This window comes from Emydura macquarii, unplaced genomic scaffold, assembly GCF_026122565.2.
Source record: "Emydura macquarii macquarii isolate MOO-44397 ecotype Brisbane River unplaced genomic scaffold, CSIRO-AGI_Emac_v2 contig_1348, whole genome shotgun sequence".
In the NCBI taxonomy this organism is placed as follows: Eukaryota; Metazoa; Chordata; order Testudines; family Chelidae; genus Emydura; species Emydura macquarii.
Genome location: NW_027131485.1, coordinates 9,414,725 through 9,435,856, shown reverse-complemented (window position 1 = coordinate 9,435,856; position 21,132 = coordinate 9,414,725). Strand labels below are relative to the sequence as shown.

The window sequence follows — 21,132 nt, the reverse complement described above, 5'->3', positions numbered from 1 at the left end:
AGCTTGCAAATCTTAACTTCAGCTCCGATTGCTGTCAAAATAGGAGACTCCTAAACACCATATTGTTTCAATTCTCAGATGTTCAGACAGAAGCCAAACCCTGGTAGGTACAGTTTAGTCATTTCACCAGTACTTAAGGCCTACCAGCTTGTTAAATATAGGCCAGCTGTCTCCAATTTCTGATTGGAGGGAAATACAAAAGGTGATTATCCTGGTCTTTCACCCCACAGCAGCAGACTGAGTGGCAGCGGTACTTACGCCAGAGCCTGGAAGTAGTGGCAAAAGTCATGGAGCTCCTGCCGACTCATGCCTTCTCTACCCTGGTGAGTAGTCACTCTGCTGAGACGTTGAGATGAAGCAGCTTTGCACCATATAATATGAGCTCACTCTCAAGATTTTGTCATACAGGCATTGGTAGAAGGTTGCTGTGCTTTGGCTTCCAAACACCCCTAAACGCTTATGGAGAAGGGGCACAGTGATGTGCTTTTGGATTCAAAACTTGGGAAAATGGAGGCCATAAATTTAAGGGGAAAGGCTTCATATTTTCTTTTGGGCTTTGAGAAGTTTTCCACCTTGGACGAAGTACCATTGCTCACATTTGTGCCTTGCTCACTGAATGTACAGAGGCATTTGAAATTTGGATCACTCCAGAGTCTGCAGCTTTGCCCTGTCATCTTGGCCTTTTCCTAAGGTGGAGATGCTGTGCATAAGGCAAATGGTGAGATGATATCCCCATCCAGTTGTGACTTCCCAGGAGGATGGAATGTTAAAATACAAGGCAGTGCATAGATGATGATTATAGGGAGATGGAGCTGTGCAAACCATAGGGAGGCAGAAGCAAGAAACATTGAGGATTTGCCTTCCCCATCTGCGAGAATGTCACTATCTTGGCCTTTATTAAGATGGCAATGCTGTGAAATAGCCTGTTCTCTTGGGAGAACAGCAGGAGTGTGGTTCTCAAGCTTCTAATCTTGGGGCATGAAACTGTAGGGTTCAGAAATGTAACAATGAGGATTGTTCATTGCTCTTTCTGGATGGGAAGAAAAGTATCTGAATTTAGTAGGATCTCTGAGCATATGTAAATATTCTACTATGCTGTGTCATGGAGCTGTCTGCATAGCTGAGGGCATTGACCACATTCCCCAAAGAGCAGAAAACTTGAGTTTGGGAGCTGAGAAAGAGGCTCACTTGCTCACTTTTTTACTGTTACACCTATTGTTGTTTCTTCTAAAGGACACAGTCAAGTTCCAAAAGCATGTTTGTAAAAAATTTTTCTAAGACCAGTGCCAAAGAGTCTGTTTGATTTCTGTTTAATTCCAATGAAAATTGTATGAATAGAAACATTCCTCTGCAGTGTTTACAGCACATTGCTAATGCGTGAATCAGCAAGTGAACCTGCCTACAAACAAAAGTGAAAGGGCCTGGTCTCCTTTCACTATAGGTGCAGAGTGAGATACAGAAAGCAAACAGTATTGGTGAAGAACACATGATTTTAAAAAACATTTCCCTGTGTTACTAATATTACTTGGACTTTTAAAGGAAGTTCTAACCCTGTGGCTATATAAAAGGCACACTACTGTGTGTTTCTTCATATGAACTGCCATTTCAGTATTAAGTATCTTTCTTTGGAGCCCTGCTCATTTCATTCTAGGACATTAGATAACCCAGGCAACACTTAATGAGTCTCATGCTAGTGTTACAAGAGCATTTCACAAACTACTGTAACATGTGACCAACCTTTAGACCACAAATCAGTAAGTGAAATTGACTCCAGAATAAATTGAGTCACTGTACATCTTGTCTCCAATCTGTTGGACATTCTGCATGTTGTGCTTGGCACTGGGGAGTGAATGACCACACTTCAATGGAGTAGCTCTCTAGGCTTGTGGAGGGAAGAGAGGAGAAGTGCTCATAAAGTCCCAAGAGTTAAACTGCTAAAATCTTAGAATAAGTCATGCAGGCTTTTGGCTGTATTCAAAGCAGTAGAAAGTTCTTGTTAGTAAACCTCTGTCCTTGCTTGTAGGAATCGGAGGAGAATTATTCCAAGTTAGAAGGGACTGAAATGATTTTTTTTCCTGATATAGCTGTTAGAAAAGGTAGACCATGAGTTCCAACTGAATACACTATGGTTGACTTAGCCACTGACAATGTAAATAACCCTTCAGTATGCATTGTTAGAGGAACATGGTCTGTTGGGGAACCAGTCCAGATATTTCCTGCACTCTGTGTTGTATGTAGCATCTTTCTTCATGTTGGCACATCCTGTGGGCAAGTTAGTGTTCCTAGCAATTAATAATGCAACTTCCTAGTGACTTGTGTTATGGGGTAGGTTGCTTATTCCCTTGGTTCCTTGCTCTGTGGATGTCCAACCCATTCTTGTTGGAGTCGGTGTTCAGCATGCCAGTAGGGTGGCTGCAACACTTACCCCTTTTACTACATCAGGGAAGGATTGAAAACGCTTGGACTCAACCTTTTTTTCCTTTGAGTGGTGGATACTGGGGGTAGCATTTTACCAGTTGTAATGAGGAGGAACTGATGGAGATGGCTCAGTGCAAGTTTTCTACACGCATCCTGCGTGCACATCTCAGTAATGACTAGAAACATCCCTGCCACATCACCACAGCACTTCTCGGGCAGTCGGTCATGTCAGCATTGACTGCCCATGTTGGTGTGGAAAGGACAGCTGTTGCTTCAGGACTTTCTCTAACACAGGGACCTTTATGGGTTTGATGCTAGCTTTCTAGAATTGAAAAGCTTAGGGCATCAAATCCTCCAGAACCTACAATCCTACCCTTCTTCCACATGCCTTTTGTGAAACTAATTTTGAGGAGGAGGAAAGGGAAAGTAATTATCCTCTGACCCAAACTAATGGTAAATGAGAAGCATTAACTCTATCTGCCTTAACATTAAAATCACACCTCTGTTGTGTCTCTTCCTCCTCTTCCTCCAGTTTCCAGTTCTGCAGGATAACTTGGAAGTATACCTGGGACTACAGCAGTTTGTGGTCACTTCAGGGACAGGTAATAACACTCTCCAATGTTACATTTCTCAGTTCCTTATACACTTAGCTGTAAAAATGCTGTATTCGTGCATTAAGTTGCTTCTTGCTGTCAAACTGTCCATTACTACTTCAGCATCAATATTCTAGGTTAACCCTAAAATTCTTCACACTTGGACACTTACACACAGTGCATAAGGGCTCAGCATTCAGAAATCTGAGTTTGGTGTTTGTGCTCTGAGGAATCTGCTTTCCTGTTAGAAATGTGGTTTATATTGATATGTTTTCTTGTTGATTCTGGTACTTGAAACAAGAAAACTGTGTGGAGTACAGAAATGTTGAAGTAATGTAGCACGGTTGATACAGTTAAATGATTATTAGCTATTCCACTGGAAACTCATTTGGTTTGGGCACAAATTCAGCATCAAGTTCTCAGAATGGGAGCATTTTTGTTTAGGATTGAATTAAAATCAGTTGAGAATACTTGAATGAGAAGATCAAGTGGGGAGTGGCATTCAGGCTAGTTTCTGACTCTTTGTGCTAACTGCCATTCCAAGAATGTGTGTGTCTTTGTTGGGAAGAAGAAATAAAACTGTTCAACCTACCAAAAGAGTTTAATCCCAAAGAGAGAAACAGGACAGTCTTGTAGCTGTCGGCTCACCTTGTGGGCTAGCTGTTTCTGACAACTGAGGAAAGTGTGGGGTGGGGGAGAGGAATATTAACTGGTTGAAAGATTTAATTGGGGAGAATGTAGAGTTTATATTAGTAATCCTTCACAATGTATCATTCCCATTAAGCTTTCTGACATGGCCGTTAGAAGAATCTGCTGTATGCTAACTATTGCAAGAGGTACATACATGTTGCCCATTTCTTTATCACTTAGAGAAGTTGAACACAAACCACCTATTAAAATATGCAAATTTTAAAAGCACTAAATCACTGCAGTGCACGCTGACTGCAGGATTCATTACGTCTAAGCTTCTTTAACTGTTGCAAATCTGGCTCTGGCTCAAGTATTTTTTCAGGTACTCTGGCTGCCCCGATAGGTCAGTAGAGTACAGTGACTCATTGTACAGACAAGGCTCCAGAAATTTACCAGGCCAGATATTTGCAATTTGTTGATTATGTTCTGCACCCAGGTTTATGGCCTCTTTGCACCTTGAACTGTCACCACACATGTTCATGTAAGGCTTATAGACAAGGATGTATAAAAGAAGTTGGTTCAGAAACTGGATTTTCATCTGAGGGGGGTATGAATCAGCAGCAGACAGGTTAGACTCAAATACAGTTTCAGGATCATACTGTGGAGTGCCTTTTTTTAGCAATTTCACATCTTGCAATCTAGATGGAAATAAATTAGTTTCTACGTTTTAACTTCAGTGCTGAGAGTAAACTGGCATTAGTAAAAAAAATGGCTATTTTAACACATTTATATGAACAGTAGGAAGAGAAGCAGGGAAAATTCTCTGATATCCCCATTGTCCTTAGGCCTATGCATTACAATATGTGTTTTTTCAGCAGTGTCCCATGATGCTACGAGACACTGTGTACTACTGGGAAAATAGAATAAGCATATGGATAATGCATATGTTTATTATAGCCTATTCTGTGTTTAAAAAAAAAATCAATGCGTTACATGTATCTGGGTGATGTGATTGTAGATGGTTAGCCACACGTATTTGCATTTGAATTTAATTTACCCAGGTTACAAAGGCATTTTTGTTGTTCCTCTAGGTATTTTTGTACTCTGTTGCTTCACAGACAAACAGCAGAGGGAGCCAAACTAACAACTTTATTCCCAAAGCTGGATCATCCTTTTTTTTTTAATATCAATCAATAACTAAAAAAAAAAGCCTGTTAATTACAGTTTAATCCAAAACACAGTAAAATATACATCAAAAAAGCTGAATGGCTGAGGAACTTTATTTTCAGTCTTTTATAAAAGAATTACAAATAGTGGATAGTGAGAATGAAAATTTATTTGCAAAACACTATATTTGACAGTGTCCATTTCAGCTTGCTTTATTCACTGTCTTTCCATCATTTGTATGGTGCTCAGAGCTGAACTCTGACCCCCCAGGACAGTTAATTTAAAGAGTGCTGTAATGTAATTAGCATAAACTCTGCATTTCCTGTAGCTACTTAATTGGGTTTCTCATCTCAAAGAGCTGTATTTATTACCAATATAGGGTTACACGTGCTTTGTGCTTGAATTTTATAATATTTGAGAGAGAAAGAGAGAGAGACTCCAAACTGCCTGAATGCTAATCAATGGTTAATAGCAAAGCAAAAGAGCATTTACACTTGAATCTTCCTTGCTTTATGGCTAACAGACCACAATGTCATTTCAGGTCATAGGCTGAATATCACTGCCGAGAACGACTGTCGACGTCTGCACTGCTCCCTTCGAGATATTAGCTCCCTGCTGCAGGCTGTTGGCCGTTTGGCTGAGTACTTTATTGGGGATGTTTTTGCTGCCCGGTTCAATGATGCCCTTACAGTAGTGGAGAGGTAGGCAAAAGGTCACTGCATCAGGGAATAGTGCTGCCATCCCTCCACCAGTGCAGAGGAACTTTTAAGTCCTGCCACAATGAATAGCAAAAAAACCCAAACCAAACTACCTTCTGGCAAGGAGTAACTGGAATCCCAGTCTATCAATAGCCATAGGTATTGCGTCCCCTGTGCTAACTGTCTCAAATATGTCTTGAAATACATATTTTAGAGTTAAGCAATAGTTGATTACTAGGTGGTCAGAACATTTGAATAATTACTGGGAAAGTCAAGAGTCCACTCTCATGATGTTACTGCAGCTATTCTGACCTAATGGAACTGAGGCTGTAATTTGATTACTTCAGGTCTGCATCACCCAAAACTTTGATAAAGTACTTACAAGAGCTGAAAAATCAGATTCCCATTTGGCTCTTCTCCTCAACTCTCAAATAAGCATAGGTTTAATTATAGCTTATACATAGACCTGTGGTTACATTCAGAAATGATGTACCTATTCCCTAGCATTGCAAAATGGCCCTATTGTGCTAGGCAACATAGCTCTTGTGCATGTCTCCACATTTAGTCAGTGTGCAGCCTTGCAGAGTACCAGGTTGTGTTGTAGAAGAACCACCAGAATATTCTAGATGTGCATCTGTATTTTACAATTCCTACACACACACCTTGATTTGCTTCTTCATTGGCAGACTGGTCAAGGTAACGCTGTACGGGTCCCAGATTAAACTGTACAACATTGAAACTGCTGTACCATCTGTACTGAAACCTGACCTCCTCGATGTGTGAGTATGGGACGTTTCCTGCAAAACCAAAATTACACGGTTGGCTTCTGAAGGGCTAGCCTGGTATTGGTCTTCATAGGACCAAAAGGCATGAGTGGAAGTAAGACAGTGTCTGATTTTAGGTCCCTTGTTTCTTTTCCCTGGTGAGGAAGCATTGGAATCCCAAGGACTTGTCAATATTTTTCTCCATTTTTTTCCCAGGCCAGGTGACACACCAGTGACTGCTAGTTGACCATGAAGAAGCTTTCTTGTCACTGTTCCAAGATCAAGACTAACTAGCTGCTCTTCACACTGTTTCCTCCAATTCATGTTCTTAGGCCAGCTGCCAGTACCATTCATAGAATGAGATTTAATTAAAGAAAAAGATCAGTTAGGGTCAGAGATGAAAAATAGCTACCACCGTCTTGGCTCTAAATACAAAGCAGTGACAACAGCCCATAATACATTTTGTACTGACCACAAACAAGGAAGCTCACTTCTCTTGGAGTGCTATGGTAATTAAAGTAATCATGTGAAAATGGTGGCATCTTACATCCCTGCTCTGTGTATGTAGTCCAGATTTATGTAGCAAATGTTTTGTTACTTCTGTTAGAGCTTGTACTACTATTGGAAAGGGAGACAGGTTTTCATCTGGCTCAGGCCTCAGTAGAATTGTTAATCAAGTTACAATTCCAGAGCTAAATTCTGCAATCCTACATAAGATAATGGTCTAGATAATACTCAGTCCTGCCTCAAGTGCAGGGGACTGAACTGGAAGACCTCTTGAGGTCTCTTCCAGTCCTTGATTCTATGATAATGCACTTGCATGTGTGTTACTAAGGATGGGAATTTAGCTCTCAATCTTCATTGCTGTTTGTGACACACTCGCAGATTCCAGGATGAGTATGTCTCTTTGTAAGATATAAAAACCCACTTCTTTCACATTATAAAATGAGGCAATTTGATCCACAAGTTGGAACTTTAAAATAGCATTGACGCTCCACATTTAAAGTAGAACACAACTTTAATGGTCTTCGTCTATCCATTATGCTCTGTTGAACATGACTTTCTCTGCAACCTGTCCTTGTGATCAGGGTTTAAATGTGTCCCCTTGATTTGTGATTCATATGTATCAAACTTCTGAGATTCCGTGCTTGTAATTGGTTTTATCATTTAGTCCCCTGAGTCTCTTTGCTATTAATCCAATCTGAGTGATGCTTACATTAGGTTCAAACTAAGCTTAACTTTTTCATGTTAAATAGCTCTATTGCCCCTTTTTATAACACCACTGTCATATTGGAATTCTACTGGATTAGTTGGCCTGTTTTCATTCACTTGCTTCAGTAAATCCAATCCTCCTGTCAGTCAAAGCAGAAATTCATATTGCCTTAGTCTGACATCAGTGTAAGACATGTGCTTATTTCATTCTGTTACTGCAGTTGTGTAACTTTCACCTCCACCTTCTTTCTCTCAGCACTATCAACAAGGATCATTCTGGTTTGTAGCTTTTGACATGGCATTGAATCTGAAATAGAGAGCATTTGCAACACCAACCCAGCAGTTTATTTCAATTTGACCTCCTTGCTATCTTTCCTGTGCTCCAGATTTATGCACAGTGGAGTGATAGCACAAGAATCCAGTTATATTACATATCTCAATGCAGCTGGAGGGTGCAGGTACCAAGGCAAGGCAAGGCAAAATTTTTAAGTAACTGCACTTAATTACAGTTGATTGAATTCCCAATTCATATGATAATCCTTGGCAAAAATTGGCTAGACTGAGTTGTGTAGTGTAAACATAAACAGGGGGCGGAGATCTGAAGAAAATGCAGTTTAAAACAAAAAGAAACATACATTAGCTTGGCAATCCAAAAATAAGTTGAACTAAAGAAGGCATTGAAGGGCAGTAAGATCTTTCTCTGCTTACCTCCCTCCCCCCACCCGTGGACACCCATTAGGTGGGATGGAGGTTTTGATAAAGCCATTCAGTTTGCTGCCACAGGCAGCAAGATCTTAAACTGCTCTATGTGCTTTGTTTGCACAGTGTGCCAACGGTGTGAGGGGAATACTGGAGTGTGGGGCTTTGGTTTAATGCATAAAATATCTGACATGCCAGTGTGAAGTCCACCATCATGAGTTCTTGGCATGTAAGCACTCTAATTTTTGGTCCAACCCTCAATGTTCATAGTTTTACAAACAAGGTCTGAAGACTTACTACGTGACAACTTTCACGTTTGAAATCCTGTATACTCCTGGAGAATGGTCTCTAACCTGGTGTCTTTGGGTGAAAGGTGCAGCAGTTTGTTTGACTGCATATGGCTCTGAAGAAAAGCTTACTGTAGTTATTTAAAGACACCCAGCTGTTTAAAAGATGTGGAAGTGTGCAGTCTTGACTTCCGTATTCTGGGTGATAGACCAGTTAGGTTATTGGTCAGTGTTTGGAGTCACTGATGTTGTGATACATGCAATCCTGAGGCTTAGAGACTCGTCTGGTTTTCAATTCCATAGGCAGAGTTAAGGTGGATTGAAAAACTTTAAGCAAGTATTTCCATACTTTCTAATGACTTAAAATACAGCCTTCACATTGAATTTTGAGGCTTTGTAATGGTTTTTTTGTATGAACTGGAACATTCTCAAGGGATTCCTCTGTAAGTAACTGATAGGCATTTAGTCTTAAATTTACCTTCAGGTTCCCAGGTTGGCAATTTCTTTAGGTGTCTAAAATGTATATTGAATTGTTCAGTGATGGAAATCTTGCAGTCTCCAAGCTGTGCAGGGCCAGCCCCCAAACTGCCCCCATGGTGGGGTCCCCTTTCTTTCTACCCTCAGTCAAGCAGATACGTATGTGGGAATAGGACATGTAAAATGACGCTAATGGATTTGGGGAGTGGTCTCTAGACTGCTAGAGGGGTATGACACTCTTCACATGGACAAGAGCTGGTCTGGCGTCCCTCACTGTTCTCCCATCTTGGCTGCCTGCTTCTTCTTCTCCTCCAGCCCTGTTGTGGCCACTACCATTGGAGCCATGTGAGTTAAGAGCTCCTCAGACTTCATAATGTCACTATAAACTGTTTTTAATTCTTCCCATATGCGCATCTAAAAAGTACCTTTACAAACTAGACAGATCTCAGGCCCCACCAAGTGCTTAAATATGGTGATGAGTGTGTTTTCAATCACACTGAATCAAGTTGGCCATTTCTCGTGCCAAGTTAGGGAAATGTGCCAAAAGTGCAGCTTTCCAGAAACTTTCCAGAAAAATTCTAATGTATATGTTACCCTTCCAACATGGAGAGTGTGGGATGTCTTATAATGATAGAAGCTATTGTCCACCTGAACGCCAGGGTAAATAGTGCCTCTCCGTAATATGTCATCAGAGCTACTTACTGTATTTAAGACTTCTGCCGTCCTGTTGCTGTCCTTCTGGAATGCCGTTTCTCACATTTGTTCCAATTGTTTCTTCCTCCTTCCAGCCATGCTCAGTCACTAGCAGCATTGCAAGCGTACTCTCATTGGTTAGCCCAGTTCTACAGTGAATTTCATCGGCAGAATCCAGAACAGTTCATCTCGCTAGTCTCCACTGCCCTGGAAGCAATTACTCCACTCATCAGCTCCAAGGTACCATCATCAAAAAAGGCGAATGCTGCTCTGAGAAACAAGGGGATAAAACCTGAAACTAACATCCAATCTTCCAGGCAGACGCTACTCTTGTCTCTATGCATTTAGCAGGTTGGCCCTCAGAAATGTGAATCTGCAGATGAGGTTTTGTTTATTTGCCCGTACAATGCATTTGTCTGCTTTCTAAGAACATGGTGAAAAACTCAGTGAGGTATGAAGGTAGTGGTGTCATCGTGACAAAAGCTCCATGAAATAGTATCATAGAAATAAATGACAGCCAATTGCTGCAACACTAGCCTCTTAGGTAAAGACAGATTAATAAAGATCTAATTATATTGTGGCTTCTCTAATCTGGGAGTTCAGAAATCCTCACTCCCAGTGGTAAGAGGCTGATGTGTATTCTTAAAGGCCACTGAATACTGACTTGCGCTTGAAGGCTAGCTTGTGTGAAAGTTCATCTTGTAGTGTGTCTGTCTGTCCCAAAGGCTCATTGTGTTCTTGAATACCTGTGCTAGATTCCAGAATGTCCACTGTCTCTTCTTGACACACTGTGTGGGACTGAGTTACTGCAGAGCCTAATGACGCATGCTCTCTTTTTCAGGTGCAAGAGAAGTTGCTGTTGTCGGCGTGCCACTTGCTGGTCTCGTTAGCTACCACAGTGCGGCCAGTGTTCTTGATTAGTATCCCAGCAGTACAGAAAGTGTTCAATAGGATCACAGACACCTCTGCTCAGCGGCTTCCTGATAAGGTGATGTTTGACTCAAACACAAATGCAGATTATCAGTTTAATTGGGTGCCCTGAGGAAACTACCACAGCTTTTACCAGCATGGGTACATCAGTTTCAGGGAAAAAGACATTACTCCTGCATTCTCTAAACATTATGTGCAGCAATCCAAGTGTCTTGGACATGTCCATGGCCTTTAATTTTCAGAGTTGAAGTACTAAAAATGAGGAAAAAAATAAAATTGGAACTCTCAAATCTCATGAAATGACATCTTAACTTCCAGTAACTTGTACGTGATGTCCTGGCTGTTTTATGGTGGCAAGAGCTCTGAATTGTCTACACTTGATAATTTTGTTTCTGAACCTCTGCATTGTAGTGCTGGCTGTGTCTCATGGGGAGGAATATTTCTGTTCAGATTCCTTAGTCTGCATTCCCTGTTTAAATATATATTTGTATTAAGTAGTACTTAAAGGACTGATGGAGATCAGGGTCTTGTGTCAAGGACTGTACAGACCAAGCACATGTCTGTCCCAAAGAACTTGGACTACAGAGGGGCAAATTGCAGAGCCCACTAAGTGTTGTGCTCTAACTACCCTGTGTGGACACTGCTGGCACAAACTAAAAGGTGCCTAGATTGCATTAACGTATGTCCTCTTTCAAACAGGGCTCTGTTAACGTAAACTAGATACCTTTTATGGTACATCTACACTGCAATAAAAGACTGTGGCATGGCCACCGCTGGCCTAGATCAGCTGACTCTCGCTGCGGGGCTATAAAATAGCAAGGAGGAGAGTCTCAGAGCCTGGTTCCAGCCTGAGCCCAACATCTACACTGCTGTTTGACCCAGACTCTGAGACACAGTGCTGCGGGTTTTTTACTGCAGTATAGACATGCCCTTAGTTCATGCCAGCAGTGTCCACACAGGGCAGTTAAATGGCAACACTTTGGTGAGCTCTGTAATTCACATCCCCATAGTCAGCACTGCTTTGCAGTGTAGACAAAACCCTCATTACTCAGATGCAGAACTGAAGCACAAAGATTGAGTGAATTGTCCAAGGTGACCCAGAGAGTCTCGGAACTGAACCCGGGTCTGGGTCTAATGCCTTCATCACAGAACTAGTTTGTAGAGCTGCAAGAGTTCAGTTGTAAGTTGGGCTTAACTTCTCTCTAATTAAATTTGCTTTCTTCAGTGCTTACACTAGAATTGCACTTCAGTGTAAAGTGAGAGATGTCTCCCTGAAACAAGGCAGTAACAGGCACTGGAAAGTTGCATTGTATCAAGGCTGAATGTCTCCTTGGTTCCAGGCCCAGGTGCTGGTGTGCAGAGCGATCTCAAACGTGTTGCTCCTGCCATGGCCAAATCTCCCAGAGAGTGAACAGCAGTGGGCAGTTCGCTCATCCAATCATGCCAGCCTGATCTCTGCCCTCACAAGGGAATACCGCCATCTGAAATCCAGTGCCATCCTGCCACAGAGGAAAGTGCGGCTGGAAGACAGTAAGTCCTCTGTTTCCTAATATGAACCATTCGCCAGGGCAGCTGCTGCTAGGGAGTCATTAAGCAGAGTTCCAAAAACCACTAGCTGGAAAGACAGGACTCAGAGATAGATGTGAGCAATTAGATCAAATGACTGTTTATGCGACTGTCTGCCTCCCACTTTTTTAGTGAGTGTTTCAAGGGACACTTTTGCTCCAGTGAGTTGTCGGTGCACTTTTCCTGCATTGCTCTGAGAGCAGGATCAGGTAGTCAATTTTAACTTTCTAGGAGCAAAGATTACATTACAAAAGAGTCCGGTTGGCTAATGCAGTAGCTTGGGTGGCTACCATTAGGCTTTTATGCTGGAAATCAAGGCTGGAGGCAGCGTTCCCAAAGATTCCAGCTGTGAGAATTGGGAGGGATCTTGGAGGAAACAATAAGGATTTTGTCAAGACGCAGAGATTTAGAGAATCCTTGTTGGGGGTGGAAGGTTCAAATGTCATGTTCTGTGCTAGTTAAAAGGATTCCGAGGTGGGTTCCAGGCCTTGAGTTTTGAAGATCATTCTACTAAATATTTAGAATCTGGCGTTGTCACTCCCAGTTACAGTACAGACACTTGGGGTGCAAACCTGGCATGTTCTGGAGAGCAGTGGTTTGTTTTATATGGGGACAAGTGTGTGTGGTCTAGGCTGTCTCAATCCTAAAAGGACAGTCGGTGCTCATCAAAAAATGGCTGTGCAGCTTGAATTGGTGCAGTGTTGTTCCCTTCTCTGTTGGTGTTTATACAGTGCTTGCTTGCAATGTCTTCCCCTGTCATTGTCATTGACCCAGTATATCCCATTGTTCCAGCATGCTTGTTCTTTTTCTTCTTGTTGGGTGTTACTTTAACTAGCAGTGTGTTTAAATGAGACCACTAATCCAACCTCTCTGTGACTCCATAGTGTCTGCCTCTTAATAGAAGCAGTCATCATTTGGACACTAATTAAGCCAGCTACTTAAACACATGGCCAGCACTAAGCATGTGAGTTATTGTCTTCAGTGGGCCTGTTTGCTTAAAACTAGGCATCTATTGAGTTCGGCACAAGCCGGCCCACATCTGAAGGCCCCTTCCCCAGCCTAAGGGGAGGAACAACTAAACCTAGGGCTCAATTACAGGGAACAACTAACGAGAAAACAGGGACAGAAGTGAGGGCTACAGGCTCAAAATCTGGGATCTGGAAGGGGACACTGAGCAGAGAACCCCAGACAGCACGCACTGCTCCTCAAAGGTGTCTAGGGAGCCAGCGAACATGGCCCAGAGGAACTCTGCCCAGACTTGATCAAAGGGAAGAATGGAAGTAGACCCCACAGTCGCAGAGCACCTCCCCATTCAGCATCCTCCTCCTGATAGAATAGATGGCCACAAGAAGGAGGTTGATGAGGAGGTCTCAGAACTTCATGGGGCCATGGATGGGGAGTGCATAAATCAAAAATGGTGGGGAAAAGTATAACCAGAATTTTAGGAGAAATGTTTTGGAAGAGCTGGAAAAAGGTTCTGCAATGGGGCGCATTCGAGGTAGACGTGCGCCAGGGTCATGCAGCAGAAGGGGCAGGTGTCGGGGAGGGGAGTGACCCATGACAGGTATATGCTCGTGTTCATGGCTCCATGAAGGAGCCACCAGCTGATACCTCCCGCGGGCCAAGGAACCAAGGTGAAATACAGACTAACCCACTGGGTTCCTTACCCTGCACAGGTGGGAGAAGATCCTGCCACTTGATATCGGGGCAGGACACAAGGGTGAGGAAATGAAAGGCATCGAGCATGATCATGTACAGATGTGTTCTAGGCGTGGTTCAAAAACAAACTGGCTGCAGGTCGCGTAGCCAGCTTGGATTATGGATGGGAAGGGTGGGTTGCAGGGCCAAGGGCCTGATGACAAGGTCCAGAGGACCTGGGGTGAGGGGTGGGTGGGGAGCACCTCCCACAGCATATGCTCAAGGAAAACCTGAGAGGCAGGCAATAAGGCTGCCCTCACCTCCTGAAGTACCCGCTGGAGAGTATGAGGGGTTGAGAGCCCCATGCGCCGACTGAACACCAGGGGATCCACCATGTCCCCTCAGTCGTAGTCCAGGAGATCTCCGATTCTGGTGGTACCTACCAGGACCAACCTCCAGCGTGCCAAGGGGACTCTGTCACCTGCACACCAAGCTGGGGGTTGTCTAGCAGGGGCTCTACAAGATCTACCCCTTCAGCAGCTGCCACAGACCTGGTCGCTGAAACCATCTTTCAGATCCAGAGGAGGTCCTGCCAGAAGACCAGCAGGTCACAAGGTCTCGCGAAAGACCCCTCGGATGGAGATAAGAGTTGCCACTTAAGCACTCTTTGCATTGGGAACTTTAGCTGGTGTATAGTAATCTTGTCTTCTGAAAGGCTTCTAGATTTTGACCATTGTAGTGATTTCCATCACCTGGTTAGTTTTCTTAGTGTCTCTGGAAAATCTGTCGTACTCTTTTTCCATCTTGATTTGCAGCCAAAGTGATCATTCACCAGACACTTAGTGTCTTAGAAGACATCGTGGAGAGTATATCTGGAGAGTCCACCAAGTCCCGGCAGATCTGTTATCAGTCACTACAAGAATCCGTGCAGGTTTCACTAGCCCTCTTCCCAGCTTTCATTCATCAGTCAGGTATAACAATAGGACAGGCTGTAATGCTGTGAGTAGCTCTTATGGCCTACTGATAAACACCCAGGGCCCATTCTGATAAAAATAGTCTTGATGTATACATGATGTGCTTAGATATGCCTCCATAAGTGGAATGTGAATCTATTCTGTGGGCAGCTGTTTAACTGGAAGTTTGTGGCTTTAGCTGCATCTTGGATCAGGAAAGGGTCAAAGGATATTTGATAGGGAAATGGTCTTAAATTGCTTAAGCAGCTGCTCCTCCACCTGACTAGGACATAGTCCTGAAAGCCTGTAACGTACTGAATCCTCAAAATTCCCTATGACTGCTCCTCTGGAAGTGTCCCTTGCCAGACACACAATGGAACAGACCTGGCTGAGGGGTTTAAAAGCAACAAATGTTTTTTTTGCACATAAAATGCAACCTGGCATCTTACCATATCTTCAGACTCTTGAAAGGTGCGGAGGCGTAGCCCTGTTCCCACGAGGACAGACCGTTCCTGCTTGCAAGGTTTGGGACTGTTTGCAAAGCAAAGAATCCTGGGATGTAGCCAAGCCGCAAAGGTCCTTGCTAACTAGTATTGTTCTCAGAGGGACCCCAGTTAATCTTGAGAAGTAGGCTTTGTGTCACAGTAAGGCAGCTGAGGCCCAGGAATACCCAGCACCTCACTATAAAAGAGGCACCAAGGCAGCCAAGTGAGACCATCATGGGTCACATCTAGCCCCCAAAAAGAGGTTGCAGCTTCTGCAGTGGAGCAGGAATAAAAAACTGTTTCCCCTGGATGTGTACAGAAGCAAGGAGTTTGGGGGACGTAAGAGAGAGGTTAGAGGATAATTTTAAATGCAAACAGAATCCAGTAGGGCCATAGAACAGGGGGTCACAACTCCCTGACTAGCTAGCAGATAAGGGCACAGTGAAATTACCTTTGTGAACAGTCTTGTGCAGTTGCAGTATTTATCCATGGAGGGCCATGCACAGTGAAAGAATTGAGCAGATACAACTTTAACATGATTACCCAATCATGTGTGTGAGACAGTGCTAGCACAAGACTAGGACTCTGCAGTGATAATCAGTTAAGCACACAATCATGTGCTGGGAATTACCTCTGAATTCAGCCAAGTGTCTTTAATTATTACAAAAATCAAACCAGTTGGTTTCCTTCTTTTTCTCCTCCTCCCTCCTAATGACATGTAGCTTTTGAATTTCATGTTCCTTCTTGTTAATCCTGTATAAGCAGTGAACTGATAGTGTGGCCCAGGAGGCACGGCAGTAATTTCCATGTGGGCTGTAAGACTAATTAAGTGGGTTCTCTGCTGTTCACACTGTATCTATTCTGAAAACTCAGTGGTGCTGGCTGGATGTGTAAAAGGCTGCTCCAGCTTGCCTCCCCCACCAGGTGTCAGGTCTTAAACCTTTGGCCTCAGCCCTTAGTCTCCTGTCACTTGCAGTGGGAACCCTGCTGATAAATCCCAGCATGAATGAGTAAAGAGGAATCAAGCACAAGAGGAGCAGATCACTAACCAAACAAGCATCTATATATAGTGCTTTAAAGCTGTTTCCTGAACACCTTCCTTTGCCTTTCTTGTTCCTATTTTAGATGTGACAGATGAGATGCTGAGCTTCTTCCTCACCCTCTTCCAAGGACTGAGGGTACAGATGGGAGTGCCTTTCACTGAGCAGATCATACAGACCTTCCTAAATATGTTCACCAGGTACCCTGTCGCACCTGTCACTTCATTTGTTGCCTAACACTGTTGAAAAGTTGTTCTTTCTGTACCCTGGTTGAGAGAGCTCTTTATTTTGAGAGGTTTGCTGTATGAGCAGCTTGCTGTCCACTGCTCTAAAGTGTCCATTAATATTTTCAACCCCATCTACGTGCTTGGATTTTTTTTCCATCCCTGGACTGAATCCACTGGGGAAGGAGGCAAAAATGCTTCTAAAAATCTCCAAATGACTTGGAGTGAGGAGGCAGGTGACAAAAACAAGCAGCTATCCTCTGCCAGCAAACACAAATCAAATTCCCAAGCTCCTCTCATAAATAGATGGGAGCAGATCTTGTATGAACAAAAGGGGTGTTTCATTCAGGAATTGATCTCTGCCTCCAGGACAGGCCAAGATTGTGAGACTCTACCTCTCCAGGCTGCTCTTTGCTGCACCTTGCATGTGGCCATGACTTGGCATCAGTGCCTCATAAAGGAAAGGATAGCCTTTCCAGCTGCAGAATATGTGCTGCTGCTGGTTATAGTGGCCTGTGCTGGCTGGGAATTGACTGCCCACCAGTCATTAATCTGGGGCCTGCACTTCTGGTGCTGTGAGGCATGTTAAGGAAATGACAGAGCTATTGTAATGCCTTATGGTTTCACCAAAGACAAAAGAAATATTGCAGAAGTGACTTCATGTCCCTGTTCTTTGTTGCTCTTTAAGATTTGGATCAAGAGACTGGTCAGCATGCCCTAATCATCTTAAATCTGTGGAGGCCTGGGGTGTTTTTTGTCCCTCAGTCACAGAGCCAGCTCCCTTCTGAGATTTGCTAGACTCAGTCTGCAGCAACATCTCAAAGTGAATTAGTGGCGTTTGTCTGCTGCTGCTGAGTTCAAATGTTTTAATTTGACCAAACACCTCCCTCCGACTCCTGACAGCATCACTGACTTTATTTGTGTCACAGAGAGCAGTTAGCAGAGAGCATCCTCCATGAGGGCAGCACTGGCTGTCGTGTGGTTGAGAAGTTTCTGAAGATCCTGCAAGTGGTGGTACAAGAGCCAGGCCAAGTGTTTAAGCCTTTCTTACCCAGCATCATCTCACTGTGCATGGAACAAGTCTACCCTATCATTGCAGAGGTAGGACAACTCCTGTACAGAGGGCGGAGTTCATGTCTGATTAAAATCCTGAATGGGAGAGGAGGGGAGAAGCAATGTAATTGTTTTCCTTCATGCTATCACAGTCTGAGCCACCAGATGGGGGCGAGCTGGGTGACAGAATTACTGTTAGATCTGGAGACTGATCTGGGTTGAGTCGTTGCTAGGTAGCTGTGAAGAAACTAAATTTGTAGATGTGTTCAAGGCAAGGTGTCCAGACTCCCTGAGCCAGATGAGCATTGGGTCTCATACTTACCTTAGAGGAAAATAGCTTTAAATTCTTGGTCGTCAGCTCAGGCATGCCTTTGCTGTAATATAGCATCTCTGGTCTGGAATACTGTTCTGTATGGCTACCTGCTCTGTTATGAGAAAGAGCTATTAATAGCGGGATCCACTGAATTAGCTGCCTTCCAGCAGAGCAGTCTGTTCTAAGATTCTTTTTCTCCCCCAGCGCTCCTCTCCTGATGTGAAAGCAGAGTTATTTGAGCTGCTTTTCCGGGTTCTCCATCACAATTGGCGGTACTTCTTCAAGTCTAGTGTTCTGGCAAGTGTGCAGAGAGGGATAGCAGAGGAACAGATGGAGAACGAAGCACAGTTCAGTGCCATTATGCAGGTAATGCAACAGCTCTCACAACTTGAGAACTTAGGATTTCCTGATGGGATGTTGTGGTGTTGTGACCAGACAATTAGAAACACTCAGGGTTGACTCACACTAGGTTTAACATGTTGAGTCCTTTTTGCACAGCTAAGGAAATGTTAGCTTACATGTGGGTTGTGTGTGGTTGTGAAGACAAGATACAGAATATCTTTCCATGTGGGAAATAAATAGTAAGCATCTCAAGGGGTCACTTTCTCACTCTGGATTTGTGCACTAGAGTAATGCATCACACCCAACATCCAGAACTAAAGCATCACTGTTACCTTCACCACCACAAGTCTCTTGATTTGCAGTAGGACAATCTGGCAGTGAGATGCTTGTATGGTACTAAGGTCTGTCTTCTGGGTTTACACTGACTGGTTACTATAAGATGTTCCATTACATCTGGTCCCCCACATCTAGGAAAGAACAGTTATTGGATACTTCTATAGGCTCTGGTCCTAGGAATAGAGAAGGGAATAGCCCGCAGGTAATGCCTACAGCGTTACTTCTAGACTAGGGAGCCAGAGCATAAGACTACTTTGTTTCTGGTTTTGCTCTGGCATTTATCAGAGCTGGTCAAACGTATGGGTATTTACCTCTTTAAGAGCAGGATTAGCTCTCCAAAGCGTTTAACGTAACTCACAATAAAACGCAAAACATCAGCCCAGTGCTGATCGTGTTGCCTGATGCAATGGCCTTCACCTCCAGCCTACTTCAGAGTAAACATAGCCTTGCACCATGTCCTGGGAACTCACAATCTCGGGGGTCTGGCAGGCCCACACAGGGCAAAGAGTTCCAGAGGGGAGGGCCATCCATTGAGAGGTCAAATCAGAGGATTGTTCACAAAACTGCCGGCGATTAGGAGAGTTTGCAAGGAGTGGGTCCTCTCTAGGGTACTAGAGGTGGAGATGGTTCTCTCTCATTGAGAGTGTTAAACCGTATATTGAACTGCCTCTGAGCCCCATCCCGTTCTGGTAACTTGTCTATATGGATAATTAGCGCATTGCGAGCAAGGGTTTAAATCTCCAATGCATGGGCCTGCTGCCTGCTAACTGTAGACTCTGCTGCTGCACATTAGAAGTCCCAGTACGCTTTGACCTGCTGCTGTTTCCAGGAACCACGTGGCCAGTCAGTGCACAGCAGGCTGTAGATTTACAGCCCAGCTTGCCAAGCACCGACTTGCCATATAGAGAAGCCCTTAGTGTCCACTCAGATCTACTAGGGCTCATGGTTGGTCACTGCAGTGCTATGCAGGGCTGCCTGAGCATGTTGGTTCTTCCGCCTTCTCTGGCAGTGTAATTGGACTGAACTATTCAGCTGTGTCTTTCTAAAGTGGCGTTTGCTCAGTCATCGAATATTAGCTGCCTCTTGGCCAGTGATTCTGGGCGACTTTGTTTTATTAGATGACACCTGCTCTTTTGATAAGAAGCTTTTATTTAATGTTCTGCAGATGTTCTCTATGGTAAGAACAGCCTGTGTTATCCATGCTGCAACATGGGATCAGAGTCTAGGACTGTGACTACATTTTGAAAAATGCTGCATCATTTTTGACCATTAATAGCACTGAGTTGCATGGCTAACAAGGATGATCTAGTCTACTGTTGTGTGATGGAAGCTGTGGTACCATATGGGAGGCATTAGGTAGAATTTTATTGCCTCCCATGTCTTGTACAATATTAAAGCAGTTTAGTATGCGAGACTGTCACACTTCTGAAGCCTCTAATCTTGACCTCTGTCTGCAACAAGACACTAGTCCAGTCAGATTCAGCTAACTTTGTTTCTAGACCCTTTGGCTTGTAATTCAGCTACATACTTGCTGCAGTTCCAGCTTCTCTTTTGTTTTATTACTTCTGTAGTTCTGCCCATTGTCCTGGCCTCTGGTCTTATCCATAAGTCTAAAACAAAACCTCAGCATGTGTACTCTCCCTTTCCCACCCCCTCAAAGAGCTGACCAGATAAAAAACACCTCATAAACCAGCAAACTTGGGTTCTAGCTGCCTACCAAAGGGAGAGAGTTTTGATTCCTTCAGTGAGAATGCACTGCCTCCAGTCAAAGGACTGTTCAGTGTGTCTCAGATGTGCTTAGACTTCAGTTCAAGTGTGGTCATTCTTTCTGGTCTGGTATCTGCATGGTTTGTTAAGCAATCACCTCTACTCTGGGTTGACTGGAGTGAAGAGCGTTGAGAGGTTTTTGTAACTCCTGGGGGCTTTTTCTCTGGGATGTGAGCTCCTGGCTACTCTGGATTGGTTTTACATTTGATAAGGGCTCTGCCTGTATCCTTGGAGTCTGGTATATTAGACACGGGATTGTCTCCCTGAGCCGCTTGAGGACATTTCCTGATGAAAGCTAAGAATGGGTCCTGTTTGACAGGAACATTACTTGGGGAGAGGGGTGAACATGTTGCCTTTCTAGGCTGCCAAAGATGAAAGCTCCGCTTCCCACATTGCCACACGCTGGGGTTGGCTTACTGTGTGAGGGCAGGTTCATGATGAAGGCAAACTGTTGGTGGGGGCAAAGGGGTGACCCAGACAGCTGTAAATGGATGTGGCTCAGCTTAGCAGCTGGAAGGGTGTGACGTCCTGAAAAGAAGGCGGGCCCTTGCAGCCCGCAGATTCTGGGTGGGGAGAAGAGTGGTGATTGAGCTCTTAGGGGCTGAATTTAAAGCACTAGCTCTGTCGTCTGGGCTGACTTCTGCAGGTGTCTCTTTCAAAGGAGGCCACTTACTTGCCCTTGCAGCCTGAGACTGGGCACTAGACCGCTGCTCCCTGCAGGAGAGCATGAGCAGGGCTAGGGTATAATGGCAGTACATCTAGTACAGGAATGGGAGTTGAATCTACACAAGCTTCTGGGCTGATGAAGGGCCCTGCCACGTGGTACATACAGTGGTGCCAGGAGATC

At 44.0% G+C, this 21,132-nt stretch overlaps 1 protein-coding gene across 3 annotated transcripts in view; it reads left to right on the top strand.

Moving 5' to 3' along the window:
* The window catches only part of XPO6 (exportin 6), an 85,199-nt gene that overhangs the window by 60,237 nt on the left and 3,830 nt on the right, over nucleotides 1-21,132 (top strand). For all 3 annotated transcript variants that reach the window (XM_067551097.1, XM_067551096.1, XM_067551095.1), the window contains 11 exons: nucleotides 231-323; nucleotides 2,951-3,020; nucleotides 5,350-5,509; nucleotides 6,193-6,285; nucleotides 9,734-9,878; nucleotides 10,480-10,626; nucleotides 11,909-12,098; nucleotides 14,588-14,743; nucleotides 16,336-16,450; nucleotides 17,404-17,575; nucleotides 18,045-18,206. In XM_067551097.1, the coding sequence (XP_067407198.1) occupies nucleotides 231-323; nucleotides 2,951-3,020; nucleotides 5,350-5,509; nucleotides 6,193-6,285; nucleotides 9,734-9,878; nucleotides 10,480-10,626; nucleotides 11,909-12,098; nucleotides 14,588-14,743; nucleotides 16,336-16,450; nucleotides 17,404-17,575; nucleotides 18,045-18,206 (1,503 nt within the window). The remainder of the gene's footprint in view (nucleotides 1-230; nucleotides 324-2,950; nucleotides 3,021-5,349; nucleotides 5,510-6,192; nucleotides 6,286-9,733; nucleotides 9,879-10,479; nucleotides 10,627-11,908; nucleotides 12,099-14,587; nucleotides 14,744-16,335; nucleotides 16,451-17,403; nucleotides 17,576-18,044; nucleotides 18,207-21,132) is intronic.